Source organism: Vidua chalybeata, chromosome 7, assembly GCF_026979565.1.
Source record: "Vidua chalybeata isolate OUT-0048 chromosome 7, bVidCha1 merged haplotype, whole genome shotgun sequence".
NCBI classification, from domain to species: Eukaryota; Metazoa; Chordata; class Aves; order Passeriformes; family Viduidae; genus Vidua; species Vidua chalybeata.
The window spans coordinates 5,910,820-5,931,314 of NC_071536.1; the positions used below are offsets into that span (position 1 = coordinate 5,910,820).

The 20,495-nt window shown below is 41.5% G+C and overlaps 2 protein-coding genes across 2 annotated transcripts; both read left to right on the top strand.

Moving 5' to 3' along the window:
- Positions 1-3,450: 3,450 nt before the first annotated feature.
- On the top strand, positions 3,451-10,414 carry DUSP19 (dual specificity phosphatase 19). Its single transcript, XM_053947682.1, has 4 exons — positions 3,451-3,723; positions 3,810-3,856; positions 5,161-5,313; positions 9,226-10,414. Exons 1-4 carry the CDS (start codon positions 3,504-3,506, stop codon positions 9,445-9,447), a joined length of 642 nt encoding a protein of 213 aa, XP_053803657.1. The 5' UTR covers positions 3,451-3,503; the 3' UTR covers positions 9,448-10,414.
- A 488-nt stretch (positions 10,415-10,902) lies between these two features.
- NUP35 (nucleoporin 35) lies at positions 10,903-20,142 on the top strand. Its single transcript, XM_053948330.1, has 9 exons — positions 10,903-11,306; positions 12,100-12,270; positions 14,183-14,310; positions 15,960-16,020; positions 16,690-16,831; positions 17,187-17,256; positions 17,348-17,476; positions 19,321-19,488; positions 19,846-20,142. Exons 1-9 carry the CDS (start codon positions 11,273-11,275, stop codon positions 19,921-19,923), a joined length of 981 nt encoding a protein of 326 aa, XP_053804305.1. The 5' UTR covers positions 10,903-11,272; the 3' UTR covers positions 19,924-20,142.
- Positions 20,143-20,495: the final 353 nt, after the last annotated feature.

The following is a 20,495-nucleotide window of genomic DNA, read 5'->3' on the forward strand; positions in this document are numbered from 1 at the left end:
TGACACAAATGGACACACTAAATAATAAGATAATAATTGTGCATATAAACATCCGCAGTGTGTTTGGATTTCAGAGAGAAAAGAGCAGCACAGATTTTTTTTTTTTTTTTTGTCCAGTAGGGACCCCTGGTGTTTAATGCAGTTATAACATCCCTAGCACAAAATGAATCCATTACTGCGCAGTCAGCCGCCTTTCTGCATCCGCACGTACTGCATCTTCCTCCTCTGAGATCAAGGAGCAACGTCTAGTTGTCTTATTAAGTTTAATTGCGAGTGTCTTACAGATTTGTCTTAGTCTTGCAAATGCGCACACAGCACACCCCATACTCATATGGGCCAGAAGCTGGCTGCAAAGCACCTGGTTACTCTAAGGGGAGAATGCTGGCCTTGTCTGCAAGCTAATTTTGCTAAGGCCTTGCAAATGTCCTGACACGAGGCTGAATCACCCCAAACCGGGCCAAGAGACACTTCCAAGACAAAGTCCAAGAATCCAAGGAACTGGTATTAGCTCTACTTAGTGCACCGGGCACGCAGAGATCACCGCTCCTAACAGCGCACACCCAGGCACACAGCAAGCCACAATATATGGCTACATTCATGCACATTCATAGTTTTCCTTAGAAAAGGGTTTTCTAGGGAAAAAACTATTCTTAATTACAATATTTCTTAATTACAACTGTTTCTTAATTACAATACACTGTAGGCGTTTCTTGGTCTATCAGCTTTTGCTACACTATGTTGTAAATGCCTTAATCATCTAAAATTACCCCTCGTAGGTCTTACTGCAATGCATCTTTCATAGTTCTATTTCTCTAAAGTATCTAGTCTTATTTGCAAGTGCATCCTTTGAAACTTGTTTCTAGTTCTATTTCTCTCTCAACAATGTCTGTCCTATTCTCTGGCATTTCTAAGTCAGCATTTCTTATCTCAAGGTTTGCATACAGATGCATGCTATGTGAGCTTTCTGCTAGGTTTTGAGAATTTTCTATAAATCCATTTCCCACAGTCATGCAAGTTATTTCCTAAAACGCCTCGCTATCATTAGCATATGTGAGGCGCAGACACAGCGCATCCTGCTGGTGGCACTGAGGAAGGCTCCGAGTCTTCCTCAGTGGTCTCCTGATGAAGGCTTCATCAGGCTTCATCGCCGTGCCCTTTTCACCTTTCTCCTCTAGGCATGTGCAGTCTTTAGTTAGCTGTTTTATTGATTTCATCACTGGTTTTTGCAAGCTTTGTCCTTCATTTTTCACAAGTTTTGTTCCCTATTCCTTGCCAAGTCTCATCTAGCAGAAGCTAGATGAATATAGAAACAGATGAATATGAAATATAGAAATATTGGTTACAATGCTTCTTATTCTTGCCCAAGTATGCCTAGGCACAATGCTTTTAACCCTTTCAAGGCTCTCTGCATTCTTGCAAGATACCCTAATATCCTTGTCTTTCACAGAGGCAGCCATAGTGAGCCAATGCAGCTTGAAAACAGCTCTGAAATTCTATGTAATTGCTGGCTTGGGCCACAGACCTAAAGCTCTCCATTGCTTCCTTTCTGATCAACTTCACCAAAATAACTGATAAGACCTTAACAAAAAAACAAATTAATCAACTTCTGCATCATTATAGTTTGAAGATAACTGCTAAGAAGCACAGTCCACTTGTAGCCATGGGGAACAAAGACCCTGTACTTCCGAAGAAGATCCCTTTACTGCCAGAAACCAACTCCTCTTTATATCCTTAATTTTCACCGGATACGACCCAAACCAAACCGAGGCCTAACAGAAATTAACAGAAAGAGGACACCCGTTGGCTGGCTCAGCTGCAGTGCTGCTGTCCACGTGTCCTACCACCCCATCAGCTGCAGATAGCATGTGGGAGTTTCTGCCTTTTTTAGATTACCTTGATTTTATATCCCATTCCTGTTAGAAAACTGCCTCTGGCATTCCCAGAAATAATTAACAGTTAATTGCAGTTCCTAATAGTATTCTCTGCTTCTCAAATTGCCAAGGCATTTGTAGACCTCTTTACATGGCTGCCTTTGGTCTGTGCTGCATTCTGGGGGACTATCAGGAGGATCTTCTCAAAGTCATCGTATCCCTCCAACGTAAGTTTGAGGAATAATACAAGAGGAAGAAGTACTCTAGTAGTATGTCCTTATTCTTATAAGCCAGCACGGAGGACTGTTAGCAAATTGAAATGTATTTCTGGCAGAATTTAAGTCAACAGTATTACCAGCTCACTTTGCAAGCAAATGTTTCACACGTTTATGTAGGCTTCCATTATCTAAAGGGATCTACAAGGAAGAGGGATTCTTCATCAGGAACCTCAGTGATAGGACAAGAAGGAAGAGGTTCAAAATGAAAGAGGGAACTAGATATCTGGAAGAAATTCTTTACTGTGGGGGTGGTGAGGCCCTGGAACAGGTTGCCCAGAGAAGCTGTGGATTCCCCATCTCTCGAAGTGCTGCTTGGAATGACCTGGTCCACACAGGTGCTGGTGCTAGGACATGGACACAGTCCCAAGAGATCCCTGGAACCTGTGTTCTCACCAGGGCTGAACACACACTCCTCATGGAAAACCCTGGTGTTGGACCCTCACAGCCCTGCTCAGAGCTGCCAATTCATGTGATTCTGCAAGACAGTCCCTTTGCCCTGTGGCCCAGGAAGAGGACACAGTACTCTGTGTTCTCTTCTTGCTGTGCTGGCTGCTCCCATCATGTCCTGCCAGCTGCTCTGTGATTTGCACCCTGGATCTGACGACTTTTTCCAGTTTCTTCCTCCAGCTGACTGACTATCGACAGCAGCAGTGGAGGCTGGGATGCCCCCAAACCTTCATTTCTGAAGAGATGGCCAATCCCCAGCTCTGAGGCAGCTGTGGGGATTGATACGAGGTCATTCCAGGACTGAGGCACCTCATGTGTTCTCTTGCAGGGTGGGCTACCATCCTCTGAAGCTGTGTGACAGGGAACTGGTGGGAGAAGAGTCGCTTTTAAGATGACATATGGAAGGTGTCCATACACATGGCAGGGGTTTGGAATGAGATGGTCTTTAAGGTCCCTTCCAACCCAAGCCATGCTGTGATTCTATGACCAGCTGTGGAACATTGCAAATGGTAAACTACAGAGAATACATGAAAACATGGGCATTACGTTTGGGAATAAAGGGGAAGCAGCCTCACCTTACCTCCCTTTTCTTCCTTTTGCCTTTTTGGAAAAAATAAACCAAACATATATAGATTTAACTCCAATATTTTCCATTTAGCTCCTTACAACGTTTCCCCACGCTTGCCTACAAGCAGGTCCCAATTAGAGCCAGAGAGGCGCTGCTGCACGGCCTGTTCTCCAAAGCAGCAGGGCCCCGGGAGCGCTGGCTTTTCTATTTCAAGGCTCCTTCGGTTACGCCGGGACGGGCCGGGGGGGCCGAGGCACCGCGGCACCGCCCCCGGGGCCGCGTCACCGGCGGCCGGCGCGGCGCGGCCGGCGCGCAGCGCTGCCGGCAGTCGCAGGGGCCATGCACTCCCTCGCCCAGGAGATCCGCAGCTTCTCCAGGGCCAACCTGCGCAAGCAGCGCACCCGCGTGACGACGCTGACCGGCCGCAGGATCATCGAGACGTGGCGCGGCGCCTGCCTGCACATGGAGGAGGAGGAGGAGGCGGCGCCCGGCGGCGGCTTCGTGCAGGACCTCAGCGCCGACCTGCAGGTCGGCGTGGTGAAGCCCTGGCTGCTGCTGGGTGAGTGGGGTGGGAGAGGGGGTCGCGGTGCGCCGGCCGGGCAGGGGCTCGGCGCAGCTACGGGCACGCTCTGTCTCTCTCCGCAGGGTCGCAGGATGCTGCCCACGACCTGGAGACGATGAGGAAGCACAAGGTAACGTTACAAAACGTGGGCGTACAAATGCATCTCGCGTAAATTAAGTGCGTCTCCTGTAAATTAAAAATACTAAAATAGTCTCTAGCGAATCTGAGGAAAACTGTATTCCACTTGCATTTTCAAAAGGCTGCTCCGTTTGCAGGTGGATGGGTTTCTGTTGGCTTCACGAGAAGCTGAAATGCTTTCAGAGCATCCCAGAATCTTCCAAGGGACTTCTGGAGATTATCTAGTCCAAACCCCCTGCCAAGGCAGGGTCACCCAGAGCACGTGACACAGGAACGTGTCCAGGTGGGTTTGGAATGTCTCCAGACAGGGAGACTCTGTGACCTTCCTGGGCACCTGTTCCAGTGCTTGGCCACCCTCAATCTAAAGAAATTCTTCCTCATGCTGAGGTGGAACTTGTTACATTTTGGTTTATTCCAATCGCTCATCATCCTGTTGCTAGGTACTATTGAAAAGAATCTTGCTTCCCTGCAAGAGTGATGATTGTTTAGGGCTGTTTAGTGGAACAGATTCCTACACTGCTATAGGAATTTCCACTTCAGACACTAAGCAGCACCATTCCCTCTTGCCTTATGTGGATTGACAAAACTAGGAAAACAAAGCAGCTTCTCTAAGTCTGTCCCAAAATTTTGTCTTTTTACTCTTCTCTACTGCAATAATGGGGTGATAAGGCCTTTGGGCAGTGGTGGTTCTGCAAGACAGGGCATACACCAGGTTGGCATCTGGTGCCATCTAAATGTCATTTTACTGTAACTTTATAAATAACCCACAGCCTGGCTGTAACCTGGACAGAGCAGAGATGGCAGGAGGCCAGAGGTGGTGTCACCTGCCAAGAACAGGTATAGTTTACTCTGAAATCCTTCTGCCTCAGCAAGTGTTTCTGGTAACTAACCAGAAGGAGCATTAAGCTGATGGGTTAGAGCAGGCTTGAAATTTGGGTGATTGTTGGGTGGTCTGTGCTCTCATTCCTATTGCTTTCTCTTTTATTTTCCAACCTTGTGATGAAAACTCCCTTTTCTGTTGAAAATCCATTTTTAGTGGGTATTTGAGCACTGATCTTTTAATTTCTCTCAGAAAAACCCTAAGATTTATCACAGTATGTTTTAGCACACTTTGAATCTTTGCTTGGAGAAAAGCAAACCATAGACAGCATATGTATGTAAAACTGAACATTGCATCAGTGTAATGTGGAGTCTGTGTATGCCTAAAGATTCATTCACCTTTGTTACTGCTCGCTTTGCTTGCTATATTCAGAAAATGCCTTTTTCTTTTTTTCTTCTTTTATTTTTTTGACTTAGGTCACTCACATTCTAAATGTGGCATACGGAGTCCAAAATGCCTTCCTCAATGACTTTATATACAAGACCATTTCCATTCTGGACCTCCCAGAAACTGATATTACCTCCTATTTCCCAGAATGTTTTGAGTTTATTGAGAAAGCCAAGATCCAGGTACAGTCTATCAATAATTAATGTTAATAATTGTCCTGTGTAGATTATTTATAACACTACGTAAGAACTGAAACAGCTTTTGTTAAAAGAAAATATGGTACTAAATGAATAGTTTAAAAGTATTTTTAAAATTTTAAAAGTATTTTTAAATTTTAAGTAGAAAATCCAAGTAATTTCTAAGCATTCCTAGAGACATGGCATTGCTGTTGATTCTCATTCCCTCCAGCACTGCTTTTTCAGAATTACTGTCTTGAGTTTTAGAGAAATGTTTCTTTAAAACGGTTGGACCAGGGCTTGACTTCAGATTACACAATTGCATCTTAAATCCAAGTCACTACCCCTGACAGAACGAAATGAAGAACATTTATTTATCCATGGGGGATGTTGTTTTGGATTAGAAACCAGCCTGAATTAGTAGCAAGAAACAGGTATTTTACAGATCTGTGTGGTTTATCATCAGCTGTTCACCATCCTTGTGCATTTCATTATAGAATCGTTGAATGGTTTGGGTTGGAAGGGACCATAAAGATTATCTAGCTCCAACCCCCTGCTGTGGGCAGGGACACCTCCCACTAGACCAGGTTGCTCAAAGAAGATGCTATGATTCGACTTACCTACCAAGAATATCAGAGAATGTGTTAGTAGTCTTGGAGCCAAAAGTGATTTAACTGCTCACAAAATCCTGAAAGGATGTGACGTAGGAAATAGGCTGAAAGACCCTTTTGGGGTTGCTTGGCAGTTATCTGTAGCCAGGAACACGCCCAACTCAGAGCTGTTAAATTCAGGCTTAGTGTGTAATTTATGACCACCATTGTTTTGGTATCTAAACTATAACTCAACAACCAAACATTATTGGGTGTTATTCTATCATATCTATCAGGTTCATTGTTTATGTAGACTGGGATAAAAGATGATCTTGCCCCAGTTGTCTTTGTGTCGCAGTGTTCTTTCCTTCTCTCATTTATAATTTACAAGCTATGTGATAACGTATTATCACTAAATGACCTTTCAAAGGTTTCTAATTACAGTTTCCAGTTCATGTCTAAATGAAAGTTGCCATTCACAACTGCACAATTTTGCTTTCTGCCTCTGGTGTTTATATCTTAGTTACTAGTTTGTATGTTAAGGAGTTTACAGGAAAACTTTTACAACAACATTAGTAGTTTTCTGATGGAAGAGGTGGATGAAAGGAAGGTAATTGGTGGAATAGTTGTTCTCCCGGATCAGTTCAAAAAGCACATGATAGTGGTATACAGACAGATCTCTAGGTGGTTTGAATTACTTTATTTGCTTTGTCAAAGTAGTGTTAAAAGAGCTTATGATAAATTGTGTCATGAAGTGCTCTTCTGTTTAAGTAACCACAGAGACACTACTGTTTCATCTCCTAAAATGGGGGAGGAAGAGGTGTTCACTGGTGAGAGAACATGATATATGAGAAATTATTTCTAGAACATGGTTAACTCCATGAAGGAAGTATGAGAGCATGTGAATTTGAGGATGCAAGTGAAGCCTGCAGTGTTCTGTAAGTCATTGCCAGCTGGGTACTTGTAACAGGATTCACTTTTCTAAAACTGTCATGGCTCAAGTCTCTAGACAGCATGGTACAAATTCTGATACTGATCAGAGCTCAATTTTTCTTCTAGGCTCCAACTTGGCAGGCAGGTTTTCCATGACATGTTCAGTGATCTATGTCAAGTCATAATACTGTGAATGAGGGATACTTTTTAAATATGTTTAATATCTAATAATAAAACTTCTGAAATCTTGTGTTTCCAAAGAGAAGAGTCTTTGCTTTTTCATGAACATCGCTCCTTATTGCTCCACCTATTTTTCCTAAGGAAAAAGTCTCAGTTTCACTGCAAAGTAAAATGGATCAATAAGGAATTACATTAGCCTTTAGCTTCACAAAAAGCTTTATGCTTCTTTTAAATTTCTTCCCTTGATGAGGCTTTTTGCCCACTGTGTACAACCATTGTATAATCAGCTTTTCTGTTGGTGAAAGGTGATGTTGTTTCTCTCTACATAAAAATTTTAAAAAAACCAACTTGGTCTTGAATCTTACATGATTCTTGCAAGTCCACAGACCATTTCTGGGCAGGAAAACTTAAGAGTATCAGCATCAGAGCAAGGAGTTCTTGGTAAATAGAGATGAATTCCCTGTTTGCCATCTGTTTCTCACTTTTATTCTGCATTCACAGCTAATACAAAATTAGTTAAGAATGACATACCAAATTTTGTATGAATTATAAACAATGGACTTTGGCAAGGAAAGATAAACATTCTCCGTATTAAAGCTGGTTTAATATTATGGCCCAGATTCATTAATGTTCAATAATTTTCAGGATTCATGGATCTCACTATATAATTTTTGGCAGTGTAAAACAAAGCAGTTATTTAAAAAGATACATCAAACTTAAATGTGAAAAGCAAATAAAGCATGAGCTGTACAAAGGAAAAAAAAATTAAGAGAGCAATTTCTAGCAAGCAGCGCACAGGAGGTGTGATTTTCATTGCAAGGAAGGGTGGTGTCATTATTTGCCATGCTGGGATGAAGAAGCTTAGATTGGTTCCTAGCTCTGTCATAATGTTGTGCCTCATTCTTCTAGTCTCAGCTTGGAATTTCTCCAGCAAGGATAATAATACTGCATTTCATACTTCTTTGCCTTGTTATTTAAACTGGAAGATTTTTGGAGCAGGAACCATTTTCTGGTCTGTGTGTCTGTTAAAATACCAGATAATTGTTGCTCCCAAATCTGTAACATAAACTCTTAAGTTCCTGGAAAGGAACCCTGCTGCTTAGAAGACCTTTTTGTCTCTGGGCAAAATTGCCATTAAGTAACTTGTGCCTGTTAAGGGCAGACAGAACAGGCTGTTTATAACTAGAATAGTTTTCTTGAGCCTCAAGTATCTGAGCACATCATGTCATGTTTCAGTATTTTCATTCAGAATGTGGAAGTGCTGAGCGTTTGGTGGTTTCTTTTTGTGTCAAAGGGGCTTTTCCAGATCATAGTGTGACATACAAACATGAAAACCTCACGAAGCCGGGGCCTTGCAAACATTGCTTAAGATGTGCTAGATTGTCTAGTTGTCTTTGTGTTAATTTGGGCTTGTTATTTCTTAACAAAGCTTGCAGTGTCTAAAAAGAGACATTCAGGTCTCAAATGTTGTGAGGGTAATGTTTAAGTAGAATAAAACCCATAAATTTTATATATAATTTAGGGTGAGGCTGAATTCAAACCCCAGAAGAAGCATTTGTGAGTCTATGGGAGGTTGAGTAGTTTTGGATTTTGCACCCTAGTTCCCAGTTAAGGGTCCATAGTTGTACCAGTGGTGTGATGGGAAGGGAGAGATCTGTTGCAAATCACACGATGTCTTTTCTAATTTTTCTGTTCCTGTGCATGATCCCTGTTACCCAGAATCTTCCCTGCAGAGTACACAAGAAACATCCAACTGGGACTACAAGATGTTCTAAAATCTGCCTCTGTGCCCGGCTGTTTGCTGCCTTGCTATGTTTTTAACCTTTAACAAGATACTGTCAAGTTCCTTTCCATATTGCAAATAAAATCTATTTCAAAATTGGCACCCAATTAGATCAGATACTTTAGTATCCCAGGTGTCTGTCATTTGGTTTTTACATTAACAGGCTGCTGTAAAGCCTCAGGAAGAAATAGGATGTGTTTTAGTTCTGTGGTATGAATTAAGTTTGACGAATTTGGTAATAATAAAGCATTTTTGGGTAGAAAAATACTTAATTTCATGCTTATATCTTTGTTTGGACTTATATGTGTAAATATTTGCTTTGAGCTCAGCAAGGAGCTTTCAATAAGTCTTACAAGAATTTTATGTAAAGTTTCTTACACTTGTAATGTACCTAATGAATATCTCAACTTATGTTTCATTTCTTTCTTGGAGGATGGCGTGGTGCTGGTTCACTGTAATGCAGGAGTCTCCCGTGCAGCGGCTGTAGTCATTGGTTTTCTAATGAATTCAGAAAGACTGAGCTTTGCCAGAGCCTTTTCCTTGGTGAAAAATGCAAGGCCTGCAGCTTGTCCAAATCCTGGATTCATGGAGCAGCTTCACAAGTACCAAGAACAGATTTTAAAGGCAAATGGAAGCATAAACAATCATGACTGATCCAAAGGGAGAAGTGAAATTATCTGTTTTGACTGTTTTGACTATAGATGTTGGATGTACTTTATCCTGTCATTTTGAAATCCCCTTTCACATGTGCATTTTCAAGTCTTTATATATTTTTTTTCTTACCCTCCTTTGACCATGTTTTCTCCAGCATGTTATCAAAAGGCCAAATGGTGGTGTACTGACTTCTGACTTCAGAGAAGTTTTGCCTAAAACCAGAGCACTAATAAAAAGATACAGCTCAGTTTTCCTTGAAATATTAGAAAACAATAGAATGATGGTTTACTTACTGAACCATCAGAAAATGCAGGCAATAGAGAAAGGAAGTAAAATAACTGAGGTAAGTTGCTTTCTTTCCAAATCTGTGCATTCCTAGTTGGTTGTAAAATCGAGATAATAAAATGTTCATATAATTAAGTACCTTGATATTGGATTTTAAAATTATATTGCAACTACAGATGATATTATTAAATTTTGTGGGCTAGCCAGTCATTATTTTTTTTTGAACTTAAAAAGATGGTCTTTTGAGGATGCTCAAAATGCACAGGATGCTTTAATGCTTCATGTATTTCTATTGTTTCTCATCTAGTAGTGATTTGAAGTGCACTAACATGATGAGCCCAGTCTTGGAACTAGTGGTTTTTTTTTTTTCCAGTACATCATTTCAGTAGAGATACAAAAAATGTTGATACTGATCTATCTCTGCTCATGCTACTATTTTTTCTTCACATCTAGTCCTCACATGCTGTCCCCTCACTCCATTCCACATCATATGTAAAAAACAGACATCATAGGGTATGTAATTTTGATCCTCCTGAGAGATCCCAGGCTGAAATTAGTGTCTTAATATGCTTTAAAAAAATCAACAAGATTTTAATAGTATTTTTATGGCCTTCATGCCATCTCTTAATGATTTGATATATTGATATGCAACAAAATAAAGAGAACACTGTGTTTGGATAAATTGTGTGCTAAAGTGATTTAAAAGGTTTGGTTTCAAGATTGGTGTTCTGTCCTGGTACCAGTAATTTGCACTGTAGCACAGCATTGCGTTTGAACCACGACCTCTCTTGTTCTCAGTATGAATTGCTCAAGAACATGTAGCGACAGGACAAGGGGGAACGGATTCAAAGAGAGGGCAGTAGGTTGAGATTAGATTATTTACACTGAGGATGGGGAGGCCCTAGCACAGAGCAGCTGTGGCTGCCCCATCTCTGGAAGTGTCCAAGGCCAGGTTGGACAGGGCTAACTGGGATAGTGGAAAGTGTTTCTGCCCGTGGCAGGGGGTGAAGCTGGATGAGCTTTAAGATCCCTTCCAAGCCAAGCAATTCCATGATTCTATGCTAAACGTTGATGCGGGGATCAGGCAACCCCGCTGCATCTGATTGTTGTCCGTGGTCACTGACCCCCCGTGCCGGCGGCGGGGGAACAGCTCACTGCCTTGTCCCTGCGGAGGCGGGTGGCTGCGGTGCCGGCAGCCTGGGCACTGACTGACACCCTTTCCCCGGCACGCCGTGTGGGGAGGCTGCTCCGAGTTCTCAGCCCAGGACAAGCGCTTGTAACGGTGACCGCGGTTCCCTCAGCTCGGTTCGCGACCCGCCCCTCCCTCAGGAACCGTTTGCCAAGGAGCCGTGAGGGCACTGGCCGGCACAAGCTGATGCCAGGCCCCGACCCCCTCATCCCCCGGCGGGGCTCCGCCCGCCCCGCTTCGTCCCCACTCGTCATGGGCTAGGTCGGAAGTGACGGCGGAGGAAGCTCCGTCCCGTTTGAAAGTGGCAGGCGGGGCCGCCGCCGCCGCCTCTTTCCCGCCATCCGGGCCGACATGGCCGCCTTCGCCATGGAGCTGCTGCCCTCAGGTGAACTGGGCCCCCGGCTTCCCCCGGCCCGCGCCGCGCTTCGCCTCTGCTGGGCGCCGCTTCAGGGCGCTCCGCTGCCCGGCCAGGGCCGCCCGGCGGGTCTCCCGGCGCTGCCTGCGCTCCTGTGAGGGGAGTGGGGCCGCGGCCGAAGCCCTGCTCTAGGCGGGGGTGTGGATGCTGCTGAGCTGGAGCGGGACACGGCGCCGGGAAAGGGCGGTTCGCGCTGGGGTGATGCGAAAGGGAAGCGGGGTTAAATCGATCGGCCGCCACTTGTAATTGCGAGAAATGCAACATTGTGACACACTCGGCTTACTTGGAAAATGCATTGTTAAACCGCCTTTGATCTCATCAATACATGCAAATATCTCAGAGGCAGGTGCCAAGAGGATGGTGCCACGCTCTTTTCAGTGGTGCCCAGCGACAGGGCGAGGAGTAATGGCCATAAACCAAAGCAACAAGGAGTTCTAGCTCAGCGTGAGGAAGAATGTCTTTACACTGAGGGTGGCCGAGCACTGGAACAGGCTGCCCAGGGAGTTGTGGAGTCTCCCTTTCTGGAGACATTCCAAACTCACCTGGAGACGTTTCTGTGTACCTGCTCTGAGTGACACTGCCTTGGCAGAGGGTTTGGAGTAGATGATCTCCAGGGGTCCCTTCCAACCCTAACGATTCTGGAATTCTGTGATCTTAATCACTTCCTGTATCTTGTGTTATGTTTCTTTAATAGAGCCCACAGTAGAAAAAGCTGCCTTTGTCTTTCACTTGTCTTTTTCATGTTTTAAAATTTTGTTTTCAGGAGCTGAACCAATGACTCTTGGCTCCCCGACATCTCCAAAACAAGGAACTAGTGCTCAATTTCTCCCTGGGTTTTTGATGGGTGACTTACCTGCACCAGTGACTCCGCAGCCGCGTGCGTTATACAGCCCTTCAATTGGTGTCATGGAAACAAGGTCTCCACTACTTGCAGGTCAGAATTTGTTAAATGTTGGAAAATTGTCTTGAAAGCAAAAAAATGGTTTATCTCATTGTTCTACATGACTGTTGCAGACTTGAATCCTTATAGTTTTATATCTTCCTATAAGCAAGCTACACTGATTAAGTGGTGAACTCAGTGTATTAAATTATAATAAATGTTTTAAATGTGGCAGTTTTGGTAGAAAAGTTTGTTTTACAGGGAAGGTAATAAACCTCTCCTAATACAGAATCAATTTATGTGACTCTTTACAAGTCAATTACACATACATTGATGTTGAAAACAGAGATAACTGCTGGCAAACTAAACGCAGCTTGTACAAACTGCTGATTTCTTTGCGTAATTTTTTCTATTTCTTTGAATTCTATAAGGTCACTTACAGATTGTCAAACTTAGAAAAACTGGGTGGAGAAAAACTGAAAATATACTTCTTAATTAGTATCTAGTGGTTGTCGATAAAGTCTTGATGTCTGCTGTCATTGGACTGGAGTAGTTTTCCTAGCTGTAGATGCTCATTTCTCTTCAACCACCTAATAAATCAGACTAGGAGAAGTTCTTACCCATGTTAGTATTGTACATCTGTTTTCTTCTCTGAGAAGAATGAGTGAGTAGTTGACATGCCTTGCGTGATCTTGGTTTTACTAAATCAGTTGGCATCATTTAATACCTGATGTGTTAATATGCTAGTCATTGTGAAGGAAAAAATGAGGATTAAAGTACTACAAGAATTTCTCTTAATAAAATATTCTCTTTGAATGTCAGGCTGGATTGGACTCAATGATCTTTCCAGGTCCCTTGCAACTTAAAATGTTCCATAATTGGAGGTTTGTTCTTCTTCTGCTTCTTGCTCTTGTCTGCCTGCCCTTACATATCTGGGAACAAACCTCTTACAAAAATACTTACGAAATTGGAAGTATTCATGTGAATTTCACCAAATTGTTTTTTAAAGGGTTTATTATAGCCTCAGAGTATCAATTTTAGGAACAGGGGAGCCAGTAAGATACTAACCACAGACTTCCCAAAGGGAGTGATCAAGTACATCACTTAAACTGCAAACCTTTATGGGAGAGTGCTTTACATAATGCACATTATTCCATGTAACAGTAGCACTTCTTGTACGTGTTAAACAGTTCAGAGCAGAGTCTTGAAGCTCAGAATTTAGCATTGGAAAAAGCTTGGTTTCCAAATGTCTTGCAAATGAAAACTTGATGCAAACTACTTTTTTTTACCCTGGGGTAAATCCACACAAAGGCTTAAGATACGTTAAGTTCTTTCAAGAAGTTTCATTCTCTGTTATACTGGAAGTCCCAAAGTTTACAAAATGGGAGTGCAGCTGGTTTAACTTCCTCCTGTCTATATGCAAGCTAGTCCCTGCTCTCAAGAGCTTACATTTTTATTTTATATGAAATTAGATGAGAAGCCAAGGAATTTGGACAGTGGGAATGTGACAGTGATGTGCAATGTCCGTGCAATTTGGTATGGCTCTTTAACATGTAGGATACCTCAATTTTTAAAAATCTTGCTTTTGCATCTGTACTATAGGCAAGTTAGTCTCTGAAACGATTAAAATAGATTTCTAGCCCGGCTTAAAATTGAAAGATACAGCCATGCTCAGGACTTCAGAGAAAGAACATGTAAACAGTGAATATACTGGGTTAATAAGAGGTCTGAAAGTTCTAAACAGGATGCTGTTTGAGACACCTGTGATGCTCCTACCTAGAACATTCAAACCTGAACATTTGGTAGGACAGATGGCTCTGCAAACCTCCAGTGAAACAATCAACAGTCTCAACAACAATCAACATGAGCGCACGGCAGAATTTATTATTGAAGTTTCAAGAACAAGTAGCACCAAAGCAAAGTCACAGGTTTTGTCATGCTCTTCTTTTGTTCCTTTGCATTGCAGGAGGGTCTCCCCCACAACCAGTAGTCCCTTCGCATAAGGATAAAGGTGGTGCTCCACCAGTTAGAAGCATATATGATGAGTTGTCTAGTCCTGGGCTTGGATCAACACCTCTGTCCTCAAGACGAACAGTAAGTGTCTTCAGCACTGGCCTGTTCTTAGCAGAAGATATGAGGCAGCTTACTGCCTCAGTGAATTCTCAAACTTAGTTGTATAAACTGCTGTAGCAAAATGAGTGATGACCCTACAGATCATGCCGGTGCTTAGTCTGGGTTGTTCGTTGTGCCTGTTCCTGTTGAAACAAGAGCTGTGGTCATGAAGCAAATTCCTGTTATTGCCAGTTTTCAATTCAGTAGGAAATGAAAAATGCAAGTGATGCCTCAGTTATACTTCGTACATACAAATTCAGCTTTGTTTGTCAGCTTTTCACTTTCTTTCAAGTTTATTGGGCTGCTGATTGCCAGAAGGACCCTTTCACAACTTGAAAGGAGGTTGGAGCAAGGTGGAGGCTGCTCTCTTCTCCCAGGTAACAAGTAAGAGGACAAGAGAAAATGGCCTGAGAAGAAGTTTAGATTGGCTATCAGGAAAAATTTCTTCTCTGGAAGGCTGGTCAGGCATTGGAACAGGCCACCCAGGGAAGTGTTAGAATCGCCATCCTTGAAAGTGTTCAAAAACATGTGGAAGTGACACCTGGGGACATGGTTTAGTGGTCAAGATGGCAGTGTTAGGTTAATGCTTGGACTCAGTGATCTTAGGGATCTTTTCCAAACTTAATAATTCCGGGTTTCTGTGATTATCTTTTAGAAGGCAATAGAGGCGCTTATGGAAACAGAAGGAATTTCTTTCTGAGTAAAATATGTAATCTAAGTTTGGGTAGACAGTTTGGCTTAATTTTGAAAGAGGAACACTCAAATTTCTGAGGTAAATTTTATAATAAGCTCTGCTGCTTAACTGAGTAATCAAGCATTATTAGGTCCTTTTTCACTGAACTCTTTTGATGCAAGGAGAACACTTTAAACTGAATGAGCATTCTATCTAGTGAGTGTTGCCTTCTGAAAACTGAGGTTTTCTGTGAAGGACAGAATGCTAAAGTGTCTTAAAGGACTGGATATTAAATTTCAAAAAATGTTGAGCAGCTATCAGAACATAAGTTGCTAGGTCTACTGGTACTCCAGGCTGTTTGATCTTGTAGCTAAGAAATGCCATGATTCAGGCTGAAAGTAGACTAAAATTGTTTTGGGTGTTGAAATCCCATGTTAAAAAGAAAACAACTACCACCATCTAAAACTCAAAGTACACTTTCCTTCTATGCACTAAATAGTTGAGCAGGAAGGTAAGTCTAGTAGTAGTCTCCATACAAGGGAAGGTTATGTTTCCATGATTTCTGAACCCTTAAGGCAGTGAAAATGCTGATAAACTTAGGATACTAATATCCTTCCCAGCAGGATGCACACAAATGTGTGAATTATTACAGTGCAGCAATAGTGACATGACTATTTTGAGAAGGTAAACTAAAGGGTTTCTGAGTATTGGTACTTAAAGCTACTTTGTTTCACAAAGCATACGTCAAATATGTTGTCAAATAACTTTTCATTAATAGCTCTTGGTAATCTTCTGTTAAATGTACATGCAAATATCTGTTCTTACTCTTAAAAGTTAGGAATAACTTAAGGCAAACAGTTATATTATTACCTGAATGTTTAAATCGCTTGAAAATTGTCTCTTGATCTGAGCAGTATACCTATAAGAATGATTTGTTACTTTCTGTATATTAATGCAGGCCAGCTTCACTTTATCACAGAGCCCATCAGTTGGAATTTTGCCATCAACTCCAGGAGCAGGTAGATGTCCTGTCAAAATTTCTATTCTCTCTATTCTTACTGCTTTTTTAATACAGGAAAATCATGACTGTTCAAGCTACATCAGTTCCTTGCGAATTTACGAAGAGCTTGTGTATTTGTTAGCTTTTCAAAGGTATATGGGAATGAGTCGGAAACAGTTAATCATTCTGAGACTGACCGAGTTTCAAGCAGCTTTTCTTGTTCCTTGTTCCAAATGTGGTGTTGAACTGAGCACAGGGGTGGTTGTAATTGAATGAAGAAGCTGAGATTGATGGATTGCCTTCCATCTTCACAAGGTTTGATATCTTGTGTATGAACCAGTGGCTTCTTGCTAAGCTTTGTTCTGTTGGCCTGTTCCTATTTGGCAATTGTATTAGCTGTTGGTGTTTCAAAGTCAAAGAGAACACTAGGTTGCTAGTCATAAAAACTTACTAGTGTGTTTGCAGATGTGAAGTTATGATTGACTTACTTTTTCTGTCTGTGAGTAAATCCCCATCAAACTCTTCCACATACAAGTGAAATGCTTGACACTGAATTTACGCTTTTTATTAGAAACCTCTGTCTTGCAAAAGAAATTTGTTCAGTGGCACCCTGTTGTTCTTTTAAAAGAACTTTAAAACTTTTAAAAGAACAGGGTGACAGTTCAGGAATACCATTTTAATTTAACAGCTTCAAGCATGTTCAGCCCTGCAAGTATTGGGCAGCCTAAGAAGACCACTCTATCTCCTGCTCAGCTAGATCCTTTTTATACTCAAGGTGATTCCCTTACTTCAGAAGATCAACTTGATGACACTTGGGTAACTGTATTTGGGTAAGTTGATTTCCAAAGTATCAGAAAAACTTGGGTGAAGTCTTTACAGCGTACAAGAAAAATACTTGGGCATTGATGTTGTCTGGCATTGGTATGTGCTGCAAATACAGCTATGGTGAAAGCAAGCAAACACATACATTTCAGTGAGGCATCTTAAATTGAGCTACACGTTATTTTGTCTAGTTAGAAAGGCACCATTCTGCTGTTGGGCTGTGTGGCAAAGTGCTGAGAAGGAGGTATTTCTCAAGTCACTGCGTCTGATGTTACAGTGGTCTCTTCTGGATTTCTCTAAATGCTTGACACCTGAATTCTTAAACTACTCATAATTTTTTGAGTACTTCTTTCTGTCTTTCAGATTTCCTCAAGCATCAGCTTCCTATATTCTACTACAGTTTGCTCAGTATGGAAACATATTAAAGCATGTGGTATGTCTTAGTTTGAGACTTATGTCAGAAAACATTGTGAATGAAGCAAGTAAGAAACTACATTTCACAATTTCCACTTCATCTCATTCAGATGTCCAACACAGGAAACTGGATGCACATTCGATATCAGTCTAAGCTTCAAGCCCGGAAAGCCTTAAGCAAAGATGGAAGAATTTTTGGTGAATCTATCATGATTGGTGTCAAGCCTTGTATAGATAAAGTAAGTTAATAGTTGTTTTTAGTTCAAAGGCACTCTGCTTTTGGTTCTTCTTTTTATTTTCCCCTGACTGCTTTAATTTTTTTTTCTTTTGGGATTGCAAATTTGGGGTAGTTTGTCTGTGTAGATACAGTCTGTTACACATTTACATAAGTTTTTTCTTAAGTATTTGTCAACATTTCCTGCTGAGAAGGATCTTTACAAGCAATCTCTGTGCTCTTAGGAAATTACAATGAATGCAATTATATTGCTGTACGAGACAGGAAGTGAAACCATAATATAAGACACAACTGAGATCAGTTTCCTGAATGGAATTTGTGACATTTAGGGCCTGCAATAAATGCCTAATGGCAGATTAAGACTGTTGCTGCTCCTAATTGTACCTATTTTTTATGTGACTATGTGCTTCTGGCTCTTGAATTTATCCTACTACTTGGACTGAAAATTTGTCAGCAAGGAAATCCTAATCCTGTTCTCCCACCTGCCCCTATAAAAACATGTCACTCTCTTGTAAGTAGGAGCTGAGGGTACACATGGCTGTCTTGTCTTAATATTAACATCAGCTATTAGTGTCTAGGTATTGGCAATATCCTGACCTTTAATGCTTGCAGCCCTTTGCACTGGGTACTGTACATTAGCTTAAGCAAATAACAGCCATTCTTCTACAGTGCACAGATCTTTCTTTTTTGTCTCCTTTAAGGATATATGATACTAAAGAGTGCTGGAAGCTTTCCAATGTAAACCATTCTGAGAAGGCAGCCTTAGAAACTGAACTTGCAATTACTGAACTTTTAGCAGTCTGAAACATTTCTTACACTCAATAAAATTCAGAAACAACTACTTCTATGGTCCTTTTCTCTGTGAGCCTCTGCTGGTGGTCTGTCCATGCCTTTCTACTCTTTTGGTGTCCAGTTTGTATCCATGAATGCATTGCCTGTAAGCTGAAGCTCTAGGAGTAATCATCTAAGACATATAATTGCCAGGCATCTGATCTTCATTGCTTTTGAATTCTTATGTCTTTTGTGGATAGTATTCACTTTCATATACCAATAAATCAACCCATAAGTCATTAATTTGTATTTTTGGAGGCAAAAGATTTCAGGAGACCAATCCACTGAAGGATTGGGTTTGGTAAGACTTTCCTGCGATTGAAAACTAGATATGATGGATTTGACATCAGCACTTAGGCTTCTGATTTAAAAGTATTAGTTATTTCCATGGGTTCCATTAGTTAGTTCCATGGAGCTAAGCAGAGTCAGCTGCACACCCACCGTGTACACCAATGCTATTCTTTATTTTGGAAAGTGCTCTTCTACCAAATGTGCTGCTGAATTTCTGCTATCTTTAGGCTGGTTGAATCCCGTGCTGCACTGAGTGTAAATGCACCAAATCACACGTCCCCAGGCTGGTTGTTATTTACCATCTTGTTTTCTCTGGTTTGTTGTGGAACTTGTGGTTCCCATCAAGTTACCTCCTACCTCTTCCATTCTACATGCATTCCTTTCTAAACATAAGCTTATGAAATGGAGCCTTGAAGTTTGATTGCATCTCCTATTGTATTTTATTGTCTACATTGTTTCAAACTTGGTTGACATTCAGTACAGACAGCAAACAGATTCTAACCTTCCAATACTTTGCAATGGCATAATTCAAAATGTAAATGATTGCAGTGAGGAAAATGCTTGGCACTCATGTGCACCCGTATGTTCTCTACTGACACACCTTTTATCTTTTGGGATCCAAATACATTTTAACAAAAAAAATCAAATAGTAGATAATTTTAGATGGCAAAGGTTGGAATACTGTTTTTCAGTATTTGTTTACATTATATTAACCCTCTCTTTAAGAGTGTGATGGAAAACTTTGAAAGAAGCTCTACATCCTCAATGTCTTCGATTTTCACTCCACCTACAAAACCTGCTGGCACACCAACACAACCTGCAAACAGTACTGCAAGGATTTCTACCATGAGACCTCTTGCAACAGCATATAAGGCTTCCACTAGTGACTATCAGGTATTTTAAGGGAAACAGAAATATGTGTTTTTATGTTGTCTCCCCTTAGCTCTAGGAGGCTGTGCAGACATTAACTTCAACGTGACCTTTATCTTTTGCAGTCAGTTCTTTAATGATGTGGTTCAAGTACAAGCTCAGTCTGTTCAGTCTCTAACATAATAATAAAAAATACTAAATTAATGACTTGTCACTTTTCCAGGGATTGAGGGCTTGTTTTGAAGATATTTCAAACATATTTAGTCAAAATATAGCAGTGCTTAGGAAAAGAAGAAATAAATGGTTAGCGTAAAAACTATTTAACTACATGCTGACTCATTCTCTGTATTTTCTCTTCTTGTTTTTCTCCCTGCCTTCTAGGTGGTTTCTGACAGACAAACTCCTAGGAAAGATGAAAGTATTGTATCTAAAGCAATGGAATATGTTTTTGGCTGGTAATATACAAGAGGAAGTAACACACTACGCTGGTCAGGGTTTGAACTACGCTACTGGCACCTGTAGTTAGTTGTATAACTACTGGTGGCAGTATTTTATCTTACATAGCACCTGTTATGCCTTCAGTTTATTCAGAAGACATGTAGCTTGCACTTTAAATGATGGCAGTGTACACATGGTTTTACAAACTGAGTAAGTGTAAATAAAAGTGCTTTATCCCTGTTTGTGCTCTGATGGCATGATTGTGAAAAAATTCTGTCTCATTAAGAAAAGCTGTCTGAACTCAGCGGCCTGTCAGTTCCCTGAGGGAGAGGTGGGCAGGACTGGAATACATAATTTTATTCACCCTCTAATCAATGCCTGTGCCTTTGGTTGTGTTTAACGCCAAAAGGGGGAGCTGCTGTCTCCAGTGAAACAAAACTCCTTCCTCAGCTGAAGAGTTTCCTAGCAGCGCTGGGAGGTCAGGCTGCTCTAACTCCGTGTTTCCAACAGCAGAAGGTTTGTGTGTGCTCTTCCCTTAAGGCAGCTGAGGGCAGCTTCTGTCTGTGCAAGCTGTGCTGGCTTTGGGATGGGTG

Excerpts from the sequence above, each read along its gene's own strand:
- NUP35 (XM_053948330.1), top strand. The coding sequence starts at position 11,273 with ATGGCCGCCTTCGCCATGGAGCTGCTGCCCTCAG. Across the intron at positions 11,307-12,099 it reads CATGGAGCTGCTGCCCTCAG|GAGCTGAACCAATGACTCTT; the intron begins GTGAACTGGGCC and ends TTTTGTTTTCAG. Across the intron at positions 17,257-17,347 it reads GAAACATATTAAAGCATGTG|ATGTCCAACACAGGAAACTG; the intron begins GTATGTCTTAGT and ends CATCTCATTCAG.
- DUSP19 (XM_053947682.1), top strand. The coding sequence starts at position 3,504 with ATGCACTCCCTCGCCCAGGAGATCCGCAGCTTCTCCAGGGCCAACCTG. Across the intron at positions 3,724-3,809 it reads GAAGCCCTGGCTGCTGCTGG|GGTCGCAGGATGCTGCCCAC; the intron begins GTGAGTGGGGTG and ends CTCTCTCCGCAG. Across the intron at positions 3,857-5,160 it reads AGACGATGAGGAAGCACAAG|GTCACTCACATTCTAAATGT; the intron begins GTAACGTTACAA and ends TTTTTGACTTAG.